Raw genomic sequence first — 17,679 nt, forward strand, 5'->3', positions numbered from 1 at the left:
TACACAGCAAACACTCAGTAAAACTGCAAAGCACACAGGTCTGCCCTAGGCACGCAGCACCTCTCCCTATCACACCACCAGCGGCCGACCTGGGCTCTTCCGCTGGCTTGGCTTCTGAGCTCTCCCTGCGCCTCTCCATTCTGCTCCTATCCAGCGCTAAATGCCCCATGACCTCCCAAGCCTTGCTGTTTCTTATCTCCCCTCCAGCCTGAAACACACCCTGACAACCAATCTCTCAGTGACTTCCCAAATTGCATAATCCATGCCCAGATGCCGATGGAAGGGCTAAAAGTGCCTCTCTCCCCTAATTCCACGCCCCAATGGTTCCCCGAGTGCCAATTCAGGCGAATAAGTGACTTACCTCCATGACAGTGAAAGTTCCTAGTCAGGAGAAAAGGTCTGACAGCTACTGAAGAGAGAGCGACTTTGGAAGTAGGAAGGGTCTGGAAGCATCTCTCAAACCTACAGTGAGAATGCTTACTGTTTGTCAGGCTATGCATATAAAGGACAAAAACACTAGGCAGGTTTTTGTTGTTTCCGAATGTTTTGTTTTTCTACCTACAAACTGAACCATAAGATGCTCCATTTGGGGGACTCTGACAAAGAAGAAATACTCCTGATTTCTAAGACCCCGCTCCATCTTTGTTTGCTCTGCATCTGCAGGTGGGGTGGAAAATTCCTCTTGGAATTAAAAGCACCCGCCCACAGAGCAGATGCTAGGAGCATGTGCCGAAGTTTCCCAGCAGGTGTGGCTGCTCCGACCCCCCCGCCCAGATTCCCACACACACCCAGAGCCAGATAGGCTGATCCCTCTCAGCTGATTTTCACAAGAGCAGGCTGGGCTCCTCAGGGTCCAATAAACAGGGGAAGCTGTTTAGGAAAGTTCTTAGCTCTCCCAGGCTGGAGGAAAGTTGCTGCCCCTGAAATCAGAAGTCTTAGCCCTTCAGAAAATATCTCAGAGGAGAAAAATTCAAAGTTTGAGCCTCCAATTAAGCCCTATGTTTGCTTCGTATATGTTTTAAGCTAATCGAATGAGAAATTCATCTTGACTCCATTTAAGAAAAGAAGTATTTGAGTGTCAGTTTTAGAGGAAACATAGACGGGATAGAAAAAAAATAATTAGGAGCATAAAAAAGTAGACATTATGCTACAAATGGGAGTCAGAACGTTTCACGTAAAATTCATGTCAACTTACCAACTGGTACGACTGTACTTAAAATATGCTGCCCAGGGACTTCCCTGGCAGTCCGGTGGTTAAGACGCCGCGCTTCCACTGCAGGGGGAACAGGTTTGATCTCTCGTGGGGGAATTTAAGATCCCACATGCGGCTTGGCCAAAAAAAAAAAAAAAATGCTGCCCATAGGGAGCGTCCTGGTAGCAGGGGGCGGTGTTCTATCAGGCTGCGGCGGGCAGCAGGCCTGCTTCCCTCACTGCCTTTATTCAGCTTCCCTTCCCATACACTCGGCAAGCTACTCGGTAAGTTCCAGTATATTCCCTTTCCTTTTTAAGTAAAATAAAGTAAAATAAAATAGTCTTCTCTTTACGTAAGGATTTATTATCATGTCGAATAACACAAGGAAATATTTAAAGCACTAAATATATATGTTAAAATAGAACTACATGACAGCAGGAAATGAAGAATGGATGAGATTAATAAATGAACAATTTTGAACCACCGAAAGTGAACAGAAATACCATATTTCCTCTAGCCCATAGGTAACTATAAAAATTAAAGAAAACCTAAGAAGGTAAAAGGTAAAGGAGACACAAAAAGATCTGAGACAATAGAGGGGATTAAATTACGCAAATCTGCAAGGGGATCAACAGAAAAAAGAGAGAAATGTTAAGACTGTTTGGGAATTCAAACATAAATAGTCCTTCTGTGGAAGTGCACAGAATACCTGATTTTATCTTTTCAGCGACTTCTTTTAGAAACCCTCTCAATCTTATGTTCAGAAATCTATGCTGGATTGACTTTACGCAGTAACACAATTGTAAAAGCCTTTTTAAAGCAAGGTGGGTGGAGGTGGGCAGGGGAGTGAAACTGTAGTATCATTTAATAAAGCACCTATATATCAACCTGGAAAATAGCTTTGGCATTTACTTTATTAGTCAACGTTTTATTTTAAGGAAAAGCACTGGGTATCTTTAAAAAAATACAGAAACCACAAATTGAAAGGCCTCCTGATGCTGCACTGTTTGAGTTTATTCCTTTCCACCGATTGCATGTGGCCTGGGGGCCACTTTCTAGCTGGGAGACCTCAGAGGAGGGTGCCACTTCCTGTCTAAAGAATGAGGGGCTGGACACAGAGACCAGTTAATCTGACCAGTCAGCTCCTTTATAGCTCCATGTTTCCCACACCTCCTTTGTTGACACTCTTAGGGGAGAGATATGTGTTGCTTTAAATCAGGGTTTCCTATACTGTAACAACTATGGATAAATGGAACATCTCAGGCTGCAGAGTTGTCAATCTGAAGTCTAATCTATGCACAAAACTTAAGAGAGGAAAAAGGCATACAATGTAACACAAAGGCCAAAAAGCTGCTCTTCTCTGCTTAGTATAACAGTCCTATAGTTGACTGGGGGCTATAAATATTAGTTTCATGATACAAACTGCTATGTGGCCTCAAAGTTGCTCTCCAAAATAGATACTCAAAAAAAATGAATAATAATAATAATGCTGTGCTTACGTTTAGTGCCATGGGTCCATTCTCCCTGCCTCAGTGGATGAAAAGTCATAGATATTTAGATTTAATACATCTAGAACACCAACCATGAGTTCACATACAGGTACTTCTCACAACTAGCCACTGAAATTATAAACTTGTCAAAGAATGCGGCAAATGGCTGTAAGAATGTTTACACATTCCTAGATAGATATCTAGAATAGAACATCAAAGGTACTATAAAATCAGTCTCTCTGCAAATAAAACACTTTTCATTCAGTTCTATATGAAGTTTATTATCGAGGAGGATGACTATAAACTGTATACCTCTAGAGCAACCATGTCTCCCAAAAGGCACAAATAATGATTTTTTCACTTGAAATAATAATCTTCACGTAAAAATAATTCAGAAGGTGAGGAAAGAGAGAAGGGTGAAGGGATCCATTGACTACATAGCTAATCATTTGTGGATTCTTTCAAATGAGGGATGTGTAACCATAACTAGGAAGCATATTTACATGAGGTACCATACATTCAAATCTATAACTCTTTTATAGTCAAAATAAACCTTCTAACATTAGCCTTTTATACACTCAATATCAGAAAACATTCAGTGCACATTAAAGTGATCTTGGTCAAAAGCCACTTTATTTGCTACATCTTTAAATCTGTCTGCCCTCCTGTCCTTGGCTTGGGCTATATGGCAACATCACCCAACTTGAGAGTGATGGATCATTTTATTGTAGTCTCGACAATCACATCCCTTCCTGTCATGAAAACTGCTGTTTATACTTTATCATTTTCAATAATTAAACTGCTTCTCAAATGTTTTCAAAGACTTTCAGAAGAGAGGTCCGTTACGGAAGACATAGACACATAGAGGAGAAAACACTGCCTTCTAATGGGCCCTTTAGTTTGGGCCTCCAAGATGATTACACACGGAGATGAAATGGGTTTTGTCCTCGGACACTACTGGCAGAGATCAAATTTAGAGGATATTTCTGAAATCTTGTCTGCAGATTCCATTCCTCTCAAGAAAAAGGAGAGAAAATTAGAAAATTCAGAAGTATTCTTTACATCAAAGCATCTGATTGATCCCATTAATTTCTGAGCTCACTTAGGGTCGCCTCCCAAGAGAAGTTTTCTTTAAGAATGGCAGAGCTGCATGATGACAGCTATCAAACTTTGGTTTTAAAGAAGGGGATTTAACATAGATTTCTCGCTTTTCTATGGATTAAAAAAATAGAGAGTTCAGAACGTCAGATTCTACCCCTTGCCAGCTGTTTGGATAACTTCACAGTTGCTGCACCCTTAGGGTTTTAGGTTTCTTTGAACCCTCTGCGACCTGTTGAGGCTTGTTGAGGCTTCCCAGCCCAGCTGGTAGAACCTTCCATATCTTACTTACACAACAGTGCAGAATGACCTGCTGGGACTCACGTCCCACCGATGCTATATACCCTCAATAAACAGTGTGAAAGTTGTTTTCATTAAAACACGTCATTCATGTCACAGATAAGGGTGGCTAAAAAGCTTTGTTAAAGAACAAAAGTTTAGGCCACAAAGCGTTAGAGTATTGGCAAGTTGGAAGCTACCAATGCATCAGCAGCTGTGGCCTCCTGTGTCTTTGGTGCATTTGTTTAACTCAGCAGGACACACTGCTGTGGGGCTCACAGGACCCCCAAGGTGAGACTAGCAGATGTGCTCTGGCACCGAAAAAGAATAGCCACTGAGGCAGGTGCTGTAGCCCCCAGAAGGAAGATGGACAGGCTGGAGGATTCCCAGGGAGCAGCCAGCTGGCAGCAGAGCGCCTTGAGGCAGTAAGCAAGCTGTGGAGGCCCTAAGTTCTGTTGTACATTTTGTTCTCTTGTTCAATTAATTACTCAATAAAACTGCCTCTAGACTGTGCACACTTTAAAGGGATAGCACATGGTTTGGACAAATACCAATTATGGGGAGACACATATACAGCCCTGACCACTATATTTACAACATCATCCGGTCATAATCTTTAAAGACCATTTGATGGATGATGATGACGTGATTGTGACTGATTGTTTTTAGGCATCTGGCAAAATACACTTGTGTGTAACAGCTGCTTTTTTTAAATTTTAAAAATGTTTACATATGTACAATTGTCCTTGTATGCTGATATAAATATGAAAAGTAAAAAAAAAGAAAAAAAAAGAAAAATACATGTTTACAGTTAGCATATGGGATATTGGCCTCAAGCTTTAAAGTCCTGCAGAAGAAATCCTATATGCTTTAGCCCTGCATGCTAGTTTCTATTATGGGATGCTGTTTCCTTAAATGTGGAAAACAATAAACAGAAGCTTCATGCACATAGCATTACTGTCTACAATGAGGATGTGCTTCAGAATGTCAAGTTCTGAATCCACTATTGTCCCTTAGGAAACTTGCTACATTTGGGTCATGTGAGTTAATTTCAGTGATATTTCTACATATAGCTGTCATGCGGATTATCCATTAACATACCAGTACCTTAGTTGTTCCATGTTATAGTGTAACATTTCAGTAGTTCTTTTCATGGTTCAATTAAATCTGAAGCCAATGACAAAAAGAAAATGGTATCCAGATGCGAGTCTCGGCTTCCTCTCCTCTGTGGCATTCAGAGATGTTTTCGAGTTGTTTGAAGAGCAGATAGATTTGCAGTGATTCAGTGAGGCTGAGTTTCTATAAAAGTTGAAGTAAACAGTTTCGATGTATCACATGTAAACAGCTGATCTTAAATGGATGTCTCCCATAGCTGCACAACAGAGAAAAGCAAAATTTCACACTGTGAAAGCAGGAAACAGACATATTCTGAGCTACAAAGATGAAAAAGATTCGGTAATTTCATCTATACTTATGTGATTGTGGATGCGAAGTCTCATAATGGCTAAAATAAACACTCTAAGTTTTAGTTCTCTTTTTCCTCTAAACTTGAGTCTCAACGTTTTTAACAACGGCCACCTTTCAATACAAAAAACCCTCACATCCTCATTAAATATTGGGCTGGCCAAAAAATTCCTTCGGTTTTAAAGTAAAAACAAAAGACACGTTTTTCACTTTCACCAAAAACTTTATTGAACAACATATTCACCCTTTTGTTCCACTACCTTCTGCCATTTTTCAGGCAACTTCATAATTCCATCTTCCCAAAACTTTTTATCTTTTTGAGCAAAGAACTGTTCCAGGTGCCTTTTACAGTCTTCCAGGGAACTGAAATTTTTTACATTAAGAGAATTTTGTCAAGACTGAAATAAATGGAAATCTGAAGGTGCAGTGTCTGGTGAATAAGGCAGATGAACCAGAACTTCCCAGGCAAGCTGTAACAGTTTTTGCCTGGTCATCAAAGAAGCATGCGGTCTTGCGTTATTCTGATGGAAGATTATGCGTTTTCTGTTGACTCATTCCAGATGCTTTTTGTTGAGTGCTGCTTTCAGTTGGTTTAACTGGATGCAGTACTTGTGGAAATTAATCATTTAGTTTTTCTGGAAGGAGCTCATAATAGAGGACTCAATTCTAATCCCACCATATACACAACATCACCTTCTTTGGATGTAGACCCGCCTTTGGTGTGGTTGGTGGTGGTTCATTTTGCTTGCCCCACACTTTCTTCCGTTCCACGTTATTGTACAGTATCCACTTTTCATCGCCTGTCACAATTTGTTTTAAAAAGGGAACATTTTCATTACGTTTCAGTAGAGAATCGCATGCGGAAATATGGTCAAGAAGGTTTTTTTTTTTGCTTATGGGGAACCCAAATGTCAAAGCGATTCAAATAACCAAGCTGGTGCAAATGATTTTCAGCGCTTGATTTGGGCATTTTGAGTATGCTGGCTATCTCCCATGTGGTATAACATTGATCGTTCTCAATTAATATCTCAATTTGATTGCTATCAACTTCAACTGGTCTACCCGACTGTGGAGCATCATCCAGTGAGAAATCTCCAGCACGAAATTTTGTAAACCACTTTTGACATGTTCAATCAGTCACAGCACCTTCTCCATACACTGCACAGATCTCTTTTTGCTTTTCAGTTGCATTTTTAGCTTTCTGGAAATAATAAAGCATAATATGCTGAAATGTTGCTTTTTTCTTCCATCTTCAAAATTAAAATGGCTACACAAAAATTGACCAATTTTGATAAGTTTTTTTTTTTTTAATGCATGCTGACACGACAGCTGTCACAATACAATCCAACAAAATTGTTTCGAATGCAGTTAAAGACAACTAAGTGCTACTAGAGCCATCTTACGGAAAAAAACGAATGAAATTTTTGGCCCATCCAATATTACTTGAAATTTTGAATAAACTAAATATTGTGTCTCAAATGAAATAATTTAAAATATTATTTTTTAAAACTACACATACCCTTATTTTCCCCAGGATTCTGATACAGCCATCTAGAACAGTGGTTGTCAACCCAGCTGTACATTTCAATGATCTGGGGATGTTTTAAAAATCCCACTGCCTAGACAGCACACCAGACCAACTAAATCAAAATCTCTCTGGGTAGGACTCAGGCATCAGTATATTTTAAAAGTCCTTCAGACAATTCTGTACAGTCAATGCTGAGAACTACTGACCTTAGGAAAGTGTGAGTTCATTAATACCACCACCGCCCACTTAAAAATCATTGCTCTGGGCCTGTGGTCAGGCTATACACTCTCCAAATCCATCACTATCTGCTAAACAATTGTCCTCTCTCAGGAGTGGACACATCAGAGTAGAATGATGTATCCAGGGCAGGATGTCAATTTTGTAATTCCCTCACCTCTTCCCTCTCCTGGCTTCTGCCACCATTTCTTTATACCAGCCCCATTGATAACTAATTTCTAAAATGTTCAGTAATTGCCTTAATGGACTGAATACAAGTTTGGCATGATCAAATATAAGTGCAATTCAGTTCACCAGAGAAGGAAGGCCAATTAAAAAAATAAAAATGATCAAGCTGATAAAATGTTTCCAGGCAATATGATGTGGGTATAATTATTATGAACATGAACAAAGAAAGACTAAGATTAGTGTAACATAGGTTGCATCCAATTTCCATCCAAATCCCATTTTTACTGGAAATCTGGGGCCAGTCATAGTATGATACCCAATGAGTTTCTGAGGAAAAAAAAAAAGGAGAAATAGCTAAGTGACTAAGTGGATGTTTCTCTACAGATTCTCTTAATATGTTCTCTTGACTCTTCATGGAAATATTCTGTTACCTACTTTAGGTCCGCTTTATATGTCCTTTTCATTAAAAAAAAAAGACACCAAATCTCTCAACTGTGAGGATCTTTGTGTGTGGATGACACCTGTTGGTGGAGACGAGTGAAAATGAATGGTTAAGCAGGAGGTGTGCAGGGCGTCTGAGGGAAAGATCTGGGTTGACGCTCAGATGATGATACAGAGTAGTTAAGAGTCCAGACTTCAGCTTCAGTGAGCCCAGTTTCTTCACAAATGGTTACGAAGATTAAATAATAAATGACAGCTCGCAGAAAGAAGAGAGGAACAAAGGAATGACACTGGGAAAACTTGAAGGTCACGATTATCCCAGTGAGGAAAAAGGAGCAAAGAATTACCAGGCCATCGCTTTTAAGAATAGGCGTGACCTTGGCCATGTCTGGATAGCTGTAACAGAAGGCTTGCTGATAGAAAGATCTGCTCGTTAGATTGTCCACAGCCCACAAAGACAGCCCAGAGACAGGGGTTGCCTATTCTGTAGGATTCTGCTACTTGCTCATGGGAACCAAGAACCAAGAAGAACTTTCACACAACTGTCCCCAAGGCTACAGTTTTCACAGCTGCCCCACTCAGCCTAGAGAAAAGGTCAAGGGCCAGCCATTTCTTCTGGAGGATGTCATTTTCATGGGCTCTCTTGTGGGAACATCTCCAAAAACCTGCACCCTGGCATGACAACAGTTAAAAGAATGTCCCCAGTTAGACAGAACAAAACAGCAATGTAGACAATTTATCAGGGAGAAAATGTGAGGTGTTCTACTTCAGCAATTCCCTGGGGAGGGAAGGAATGACATCAGCTTAAGGTTTCATTACCACATACTTATATCACAAACAAGTGGATGCCTACTCACAAGTCTTTTTTTTTTTTTTTTAACGCCAAAAGCTGAGTGCTGGGAATCTGAGTTATCTTCTTCCTTTCCATCTTTTACCATTGCCTATATTAATATATGAAGGTAATTTTTTGTATGGTTAATAAAATATCACTGCTTGTTTTTAAAGTCTTTTCGATTATAGTGATCTAATCAGCACATGTTTTCTTACTGACTCTGAATTGATCAAGTTAAAATTTGAATGATCCATGTTTACCTTGGACCCCATAATGTAAGTTCAGGGTCCAAGAGGCTCTGAAATATCTTTTAAAACCAAAATGCCTAGGAACCCAGGACCCACTAGCAGATAAATCTGTCCAGGCTTTTAAAGCTTTATTTTTTTGCAACATTATTTCTGAGAAGATCAAAATTATAGTGTAACTAACCACAACAGAGCCTGGACACCAATAAATGTAATTATTCTTTAGTTATATCTTTCACTTAAGTTTCTGAGGGTTGGTCTGCCTCTCTAAACTCGACTGTATCCCAAATTTCACATAATGGATGTGTTCTGGGTTGTTGTGAGACTAAATAAAATCATAATTTAAATGTAAAGGAGGACTTAGTATTTACATGAAACTTCTGATGAATCATTTTTATAAAAATAGTAAATTCCAAATATGTTTTTAATGTTTTTTTTAAATAAAAGGTTGCTAAATTTCACCATACCCTTTGCCATAGTCTTAATATTACAGATTTTCAAGGTTCCTTTCCTTGTACAGTTATCCAAATTCCACCCCCATCCCCAAGACACTGATCTGACTTTCTGTCATGGGTTCCTATTTTTTAAATCCTACTGGGTTTTATTAGCCAACAAAAGGCCTGAGTAAGCAAACTGGGCATGGAAATGAGGCTGGTTTACTTAATCTCTGGCATTTCCAGGTATATGTAAAAACTGATAAAGCAAAATACACTCTCTGTTTTGTCTTTTCCAGGTTGTAATATATTAGCTGCAATGAATAATAAAAGATATAAATATATAGCAGTGAATAATTAATATAAGCCAAATATTTCTAGAATTCATCAATAATTAAACAAATTTGCCAATACAAGCCTGGGCCCAAAAGCCCCAAGAATCTACTATTTTCCAAACTCAATTTTTTTCATGTTCTTATGAACAGAAAAAGGAAAAATGGCTCTCTCTTTTAAAACATCAACTCACAGATAAACGATCATGACTGAGGATGTTAGCATATGGAAGAAGTTCCCACATACCCTGGCACTTTGTCGGTTCACTTTCTTCTCCTCATCGGGAAGGGGAGGCATTGGATAAGGGTATTTTCTGCTGGAGGCAATAGACCCAGTTGACGAAGAAGGAGACTTGGCAGGAGATAAAGTCCTGAGACGTTGAGAACACATGAGATACATATTATGTGATTGCCTAGTATCTTTTCAAATATCTGAAAAGTGGGTTCAGAAAGAACCCTGATTTCTACTTTCATAGGCCACTACTGCAAAGGTTTAACTACTGGGACATACTCTGTCACTCACAACACTAGAATGCTAGAATTTTATCTTCCTAACTTCATAACTGCAATGGACTGTTTAAATATTAGTACACAGAATACTTTTCAGCTAGAAAGCCACTAATGAGTTTTTTTATAGAATAGATTTTTAAAAAGCTAAAATGAAGAAGGGATTAAAAAATACTCTAAGGAAAAAAAATACTCTAAGAGCTCATAATGGTAAATTAAGTGTACGATATATTAATAGTCTACCTTATTTTTACACTTAATGTAAAAAATGTTTTTAGTGCAGTAATTCCAATTATAGTTTTAAGATCTGAAAATACAACGATACATTTATTAGTTACTAAGTCACACACCAGGTTACACAAAACTCATGCATTCAGAGGCCAGTGTGTTAGTTGTGAAAGAACAAAGGCAAATACGAGGGTTTTAATAACACATTAGTAAACATGCAAGCGGTAAGGAGTGCAGAGTTCCAGCCAAACAAAGAGTCTGATGAGAACATACAAAAATGGTCTGATTCGTCCCTGCAATCATCATTTCTGTATAGGGGAGGATTCTAAGCCATAGACACAGATCTTGGTAACTCATGTAGGGTATACTTGTCATGTCAATAAGGTGGCAACACTTTAATGACTGGAATTTTACTAAAACTAAAACATAACACAACAACAAAAACGCTTCCTATTTGGATAACATGTGTTCTCCTCATCATGGAGATATTCCATATGAAAGATCTGCATAAGCTCTTGGTGCATTATGCTGTTCTTGTTTGATTCTGCATGCACAGTGGTAATATTTGTGACTAAGCAGAGCGCACTGGAAGAGACCATATCTGCTGTTTTGTCTTCAAAGTGAAAAAAACAGCTGAGGGTGAAAAGTCTCGATTTACACTGTGTCAATGAAAAATAAACATGATAATTCGGCAGTAGCTACCCATTCACAAATGTCACCACTACACATCCATGATTCCTCAATTCCTGGTGCAAGGTGGTAATGAGCACATCACTGAACTGGTGGCCCCGCCATGCTGGAGCACAGGTACTTATTTCAGTGGGGTGCACTGCATCTGCTGTAAGTGACTGACTCAGCCTGCGAGTGCTTGTGGTGTGGGAGCCTTCTGTAGGGGGGAGATCTAGTTACTGTACTGCCTGCACCAAATGAAGATGTCCTTTTCTCCCTGATTTTAAATTTCTGTTCCTATCCATATATTATTCTTTGCTCTGGTTCTGCTGTAGTTTTCAAATCAGTTTCTCTTTTATGGACACTAAATTCAAGCTAAGATTTGAAAATAATTTTTCCTATAAACCCTGAGATTTGCCTCAATTTTAAGACTCAAGAGTGATTCAGTTTACTTTAAATCTGTAATTCCTAATGTTTCCTCTGTTTCTGGAAAATGTCCAGAAGTGTTCACTCCTTAATGTGAACTGTCACAATATTGCAGCTGTTTGACCTCTGCTGTATTAATGTTCTCCATCGCGGAGCAGATGGGTGGAACTAAGACTGTAAGTACTTCAAATCCTCTAAAGTCCTATTTTTTTTTTTAAAGTACTATTAAAGCAATGTACTACCACATCTTTTTCTCTAATTCAGAAATTCATGATTATTTTCAATTTTAGGAAGACATTTCAAATAGGACGATGATCTTTAGGAAACAAATTCAGTATGTGTAGAATGAGCACATACTTTTGTATGTAAAGATTTAAATATATCTTTCTAAAACTAGGGATATTAACCTGGGTTTGGATTTTAGCCTAATCACTACTGATAAGATATCCATGTTCAGAAAAATGAATCAGGTATGCAAACAGCTAAATCTTGTTTACTTTAGGGGATCATACAAACTGAGTCCTCTTTTTCATTCTCTGCAGTGTGTGTGGGTGTCCATAGGATGAGGTTTTATTGGCTTATAGCTTCAAAGTCATGCCAGCCATTCACTCGGCCATGGGTCCAAGTGACCAGCTTTGTATACATACAGGGCCATTCCAGTGAGGGTGCTGGAAGTCCAGTCTTGCCCTCAAATAGCTTTCCCTGGCTAAAGCCAATGAGTTTTAAAAAAAAAAAAAACATAGAGGTGTCCTCCAGAACCTCACAGAAACTGCACAGTTACTACTTCTCACACTAACACACTAGTTTAACTGACACTTTGGACCCTAATGGGAAGAGAAACCAAGCAGCACAGTTTACTAGGAGCCAGGGGCGTCAGGTGTGAGGTTGGGTAGTGTGTGACAGCATCAAGGGAGTTATCTTGGGGGGATGGGCAGCACCAGAGCAGGCGTCAAAATAAGAGTAGAGAACAAGGCAGGGTAAATCAGTTTAGGGAAAACAAAAACACACTTCATATTTCACAGATGTCTAAGAAAGACATTTCTTCAAGGCTACCTCCAGGCTCTTTTCTGACCTTGGCTACTTGGTTGGTGGTTCCAATCTGGCTTCCACTGAAAACCAGACACCAGCCCAGCTCATTCACTTACAAAGTAAATTTTGGACAAATGCTAACCGTTATCATTATTGTGTTTTTAAAAACCGTAATAACCATAGTGGGTGCCATTTAGAATTACACAGTGAAGGTACGTCCCTGTGCCAATGGATTGTGGTGTGTCTTGGGGCTACATCAGACCTCCTGGGTTTGCCTTCTGTAAGATAGGCAAGGCCAATCTCACTTCTGTCCCCCAGAACAGGCAAAAACCAGGCCAGTCACACACGTGGGACATACGCCTACTACTTATTCACTCGGCTGTGCTCATGTGCAAATTTTAGAGTAGTCTGATGGAAAAAGAAGAGATTTTGGAGTCAGAGCCAGGCTTGTAATTCGGGTTCTGACACTTACTGGCTGTGCTATCTCGAGTTACTCTTTTGCTTCATAGAAGGGGAATAAGAATGCCTACATCTCATGATGTTGTGAGAAATAAAGGAACAATGCAGGCACTCAGACAGTTATTATCATTAGTTTCTTTCCAGAGTTACTGCATTCCCACAAGATCATGGAAGAGAACTCACAAAGCACTGATGAAGTGAGTAATCCAGTGGATAATACCCAATAGTAAGGAAACCTTCTAAGAGCTTGTAAAGCACTGTCACCAACAGAACTGCCCCCAGGAACTAGGTGTGAGAAGATAATGCTCTCGCTCTGACCTCACCTGCTCCTTTGTGATGATCTGAATATATACTGACAACAATTTGAGCAAACGCTGTCATATGAGAACTGGGTAAGGGAGCCCAAGTCAGGCACTCTGATCACTCAAGATCTTTTGGCATTTGTTTTGCTCTTCATAGTGATAGGGACACAATTTTTTTTTTTTTTTTTTTTAATGCTGGGCAGTATTTCGGACCAGTTTTCTGCAAAGTCCCCATTGCATTTTGATAAGGATGCCACAAACCCCACACCACATGGGTGATTAATAAAGTGACCTTTGCCCTCATTGGTGGTTCTGGCAGGAGAGGTAACCCTGAATGACCTGGAGGCAGATAACACAGACCTGAGCTTAACCATAGGGCTGGCAGAGCATAAGTCAAGGTGTGGATGCTCTGTGCTTCCGACATGAGGCTTGGTGTGGACAGACAGTGGATGAAATTCACTCTGTTGCGTTAGAATCATTGCGTTGCAAGCCCTGGGATACCTCAATTATTCACCACTTCCACAAAAATTCTATGTTGATTTCCAAGTCTTACAGGCATAACCGTTATTAACCCCAAAATGACAGTTAACTTGTAACCCTCCTCTGAATTATATCTAGCTTTTAAACATAAATATGGATTTTTAATAAGGAATTCTTCCTATGACTATCCACTGTAGGACCAACATCTCATATTACAAGAGGAGATAAAGGAACCCTCTACAATTTGCCCTTGCAGCTTTGCACGTGCACCTGGGGGAGCTGAAGCATTTCCCCATCCAACTTACATTTAGTCATGCAGCTTCTGGGCAGACCTGGGGGCTGGTTTTAAGAAATGTGAACTCTTCTCTGGGAGCCACATAAACTACTCAGCTTACCCAGGGAGGTGAATCAACTCTTCCGGAGTACCATTTCACAAATTACTGCTGCAAAATGTTAAGTCCATTTAGGTATATAAGCCCTACCCCATAAGGGACCAAAGTCATTGTGTTTTGGTTCCATAGCTAATACAAATTATAATCTGCCCACAAGCCTGAGGAAAAGAGAAAAGAGAAATAGGACTGCAGGTGAGCCAAGATTCCAAATAACATTCAAAATCATCTTACCTGTCTTCCTGACGCTGGCCATCTTGAGAGCTACAGGTGAGGGTGGGATGTTTGAATGTGAGTGTATGTATATGAGGTTCAGTGCGAAAGTGGCATTAGCAGAGGGACAGGGCAGGAGGGAAAGATGGGGTATAAAAGCAGGAGATATTTCTGTGAGCAGGCAGGGGTTATGCTTCCCTTGGGTTATATGCAAATGTATGGATCAAATTAAAATGCAGGTAGGTCTAATCATTTTCTCAAACTATACATGTCTAAACTAAATGGTACACTGGAAGAGAAAGTCCACCTTATATGGGTGCTGAGAGTTAAAAACACATACATATTTTGATATCTGATAAATGCTTACCCAAGTCATGGTAATAAGTAATCTGAAAGCTTATTGTTGAAGTTATGTTCAGAAGAGGTAGTAATTGAGTCTATATTGCTTCTTTACGTTAGTTGTCCACAAAGTAGTCATATATAAAGTTGATGTTTACATCTAGGAAGTCAGTTTGATATTATAAAGAGTGAAAAAAATGCCATTAAGAGCCTTGGAAATTCTCTCTGACCTCTAATGTTACATGAGCTGCAGTGAACTGAGTAAATTTGCTAGTTTCTAAAATGTAGGAGTATTCTGTCTGCTCTTTTGTGAATCAAGATCGTGTTTCTGATCTGCTTCCTGTTCTATCTGAAGGGTAAGACAACGACATTCTTACTGGAATAAAAAATTCCTTTAGATGCTTTTTTGAGGATCTGTAAAACCCTTTTCCAGCATAGCCTTCTCTGATAGCAAATGGTTGTACTGAACAAATAAAGCCTAAACTCATTCCACACACTCTCGTGTGGTCAATATTATCTCAACAATTTTCAAGTTCCGTCAAATCAGTGTTTTTACTCAAAGTAAAATTCCACCACATTTTATATGGTTTCTTTTCATGTTTTTCCTTGAGTTTTTGTATGCACTATGCACTCTTCAGGCAGTAAGTAGGAGAAATGCATTATGAAACCGCTAGATTCTAGAAATTAAATTGTTCAGGTTAATAGTGCTTCTTTATTAGTGGAAAGTATGTTTCATGCCCATAGAACACTACATAGCATAGCATGAAGAGAAAGCTACTAAAAAGCTCAAGATGGGGATAGGGACATGCACTAAATGGCAACCCTTTCAAATGGCTTCATTTGAAACATTCAGAAAAGAACTAAGCTTGCTCACGAAGCCAAAAACAGAGATCAAAAGGCAGCAAATAAACAAGGACCCTTTCCACCTATGGGAACTTGTATTAGGAGATACAAGATAGAGGGCCAGTCACACTACAGTATTTGAATGTGCTGGGAGAGTTTGAAAAGGATATAAAATTAATTTATAAAATACCTAAAGTATGGTCCTTCAGTGTTTTTATTCACATCTTCTACCCACTTAGCTACATTATAGTCTCTTTTGAACCATGGGTTTAAATACCTGCAGAAAGCAATGGAAGGAACAAAGAAAGCAGAACAAGATAGAAAATCTGAAAATACACAGCACAAGCTTAGCAAGGATGTTCTTCACCCTCCAAACACTAATGACTATGGCAAATAAACCAGGATGGATGCTGGGTGATTATGAGGCAGTCTGTACAATGACATGGCAATAAACTCAGCTACAACAAGGCTCAAGGCATTCTAGAATGCACTCAACCTTTCAGGGAAAGCCTTTCCAGTGGTTTCCCAAAGCGGATCAGAAGCTCTCTTTCAGAGATCTGTCAGCAGTCCCATTCACCCACCTCCAAAGTGGCTTTTTCCAGGCCACCACTCATTTGGCTTCTTGGTTTTCAAATGATAATGGGCCTTTTTGAGAATATTCAGATGGCTGCAATTCCAACCTGGTGTTTGGGAATATAACACCCCAAGAACAATTAAAAGGGGCCACGTTCTCTTTCCAATATGAAAGGAAAGATTTTACACGGCCTCTGTCTCACTCCTGAGAGCAGATCCCAAGCTGGAGTCAACGAGAAAGGTGATCCAGCTGGCTCTATAAGGAGCAGAAAGGGACCCATTCTTCTGATCCTGGAGCCCCAGCACACAGTAAGTGTGGTCCCAAGAGGCCTCCATGTTCTTGAAGGTGGGTTTAGTAACTTAGGTGCAGCTGTAATGTCCCTTCCTCCCCTTTGTGCACTCCACACTCATGTTTCCAGTAGGAAATGGCCCTCACAGGTTGCCTTCCAAGTGTCTGATCACTAAGGAGTGACTGCCAGAGGACAACAACAACCTTAGTTAACATTTCCCTGATGGATCTGGCCAAAGTCTCCATCAGAATTACTGCATAAAGAAAAATGTTAAAGGCAGTAAAATTATGAGTGCAAGGGTTTTGGGGTTTTTTTTGGTTTTTTCAGTTTCTTTTGATTTTTACCCTGGGAGCCAAGCAAAATCACATTCTCTTAGAATATGCCCTTGTCAAATAAATACAGTTTCAACAAATTCAGTCATGGAAGAATTTGGAGGTCTTACTGAGTTTTCTCATTTAAAAGGTAACTTCTAGAGATGCTATAGACAATAAAGATTCAAGCTCCATAAAACTTTTAAAGTTATTTGGAAACAAACCAGGGAAAATGATAAAAAACACTGTTTTTTTGTGGTTAAAGTCTGCTTCTTTCCTCCATATTTAGTTTTAGTTAGTAGATACATTTAAATCAAGATACATTTTCACAGTTAAACAAACAAAATTAGATTATTTTTCCATAGTGCTTTTCCTCAACTTGTTAGCTATAACCAATGTACGCCACAAAATAACATCACGAGTTCCCTCCTCAGAGAAGGGCTTGATTGTTTTTCATGCTTACACGACCATTTTTGCTAAGACAGTGTCCCCTGACTTGAGAACAACTCGCACTTCTTTTTGCCTTTAGCCACAATCATTGCCAACTTGTGCTTTTGACAGAGATAGCCAATTAAAACTTGCATAAAGATTTCCACTGAGACTCTGAACAAAAAGAAAAAAGTCAAAAAGCAAGTGCAGCCACACATAAAGGCTAGTAAATGCTCTGGCCTGGGGAAAACCATAGAAAAAGCCCATGCAGCTGTTACCGGGTGAAACACAGCCGCACAGCAAACTGAGTCACCCACAGGCAGTCGGCCACTTCCAGGAGACATGTGTTCCTTTCACTGTCAATCTCAGAAGCTCCAAGGGACAGCCATGGATGTTCCAGGAAACCTACAGCCATATGGCCTGAGTTGCACATGGTGGACATTTCTCTCTGT

The 17,679-nt window shown here is 39.6% G+C and overlaps 1 protein-coding gene across 5 annotated transcripts in view; it reads right to left on the reverse strand.

Moving 5' to 3' along the window:
- Window positions 1-1,618: 1,618 nt before the first annotated feature.
- The window catches only part of ADAM22 (ADAM metallopeptidase domain 22), a 235,110-nt gene continuing 219,049 nt past the window's right edge, over window positions 1,619-17,679 (reverse strand). For 3 of the 5 annotated variants that reach the window (XM_060108902.1, XM_060108905.1, XM_060108904.1), the window contains 2 exons: window positions 9,988-10,111; window positions 1,619-5,431 (listed from right to left, as the gene is read on the reverse strand). In XM_060108902.1, coding sequence (XP_059964885.1) covers window positions 5,411-5,431; window positions 9,988-10,111 — 145 coding nt within the window. In that variant the 3' untranslated portion in view covers window positions 1,619-5,410. Of the gene's footprint in view, window positions 5,432-9,987; window positions 10,112-15,814; window positions 15,902-17,679 lie in introns of all 5 variants that reach the window. The other 2 variants (XM_060108901.1, XM_060108903.1) reach the window with 1 other exon arrangement.

This window comes from Mesoplodon densirostris, chromosome 9 (assembly GCF_025265405.1).
Source record: "Mesoplodon densirostris isolate mMesDen1 chromosome 9, mMesDen1 primary haplotype, whole genome shotgun sequence".
Lineage (NCBI taxonomy): Eukaryota > Metazoa > Chordata > Mammalia > Artiodactyla > Ziphiidae > Mesoplodon > Mesoplodon densirostris.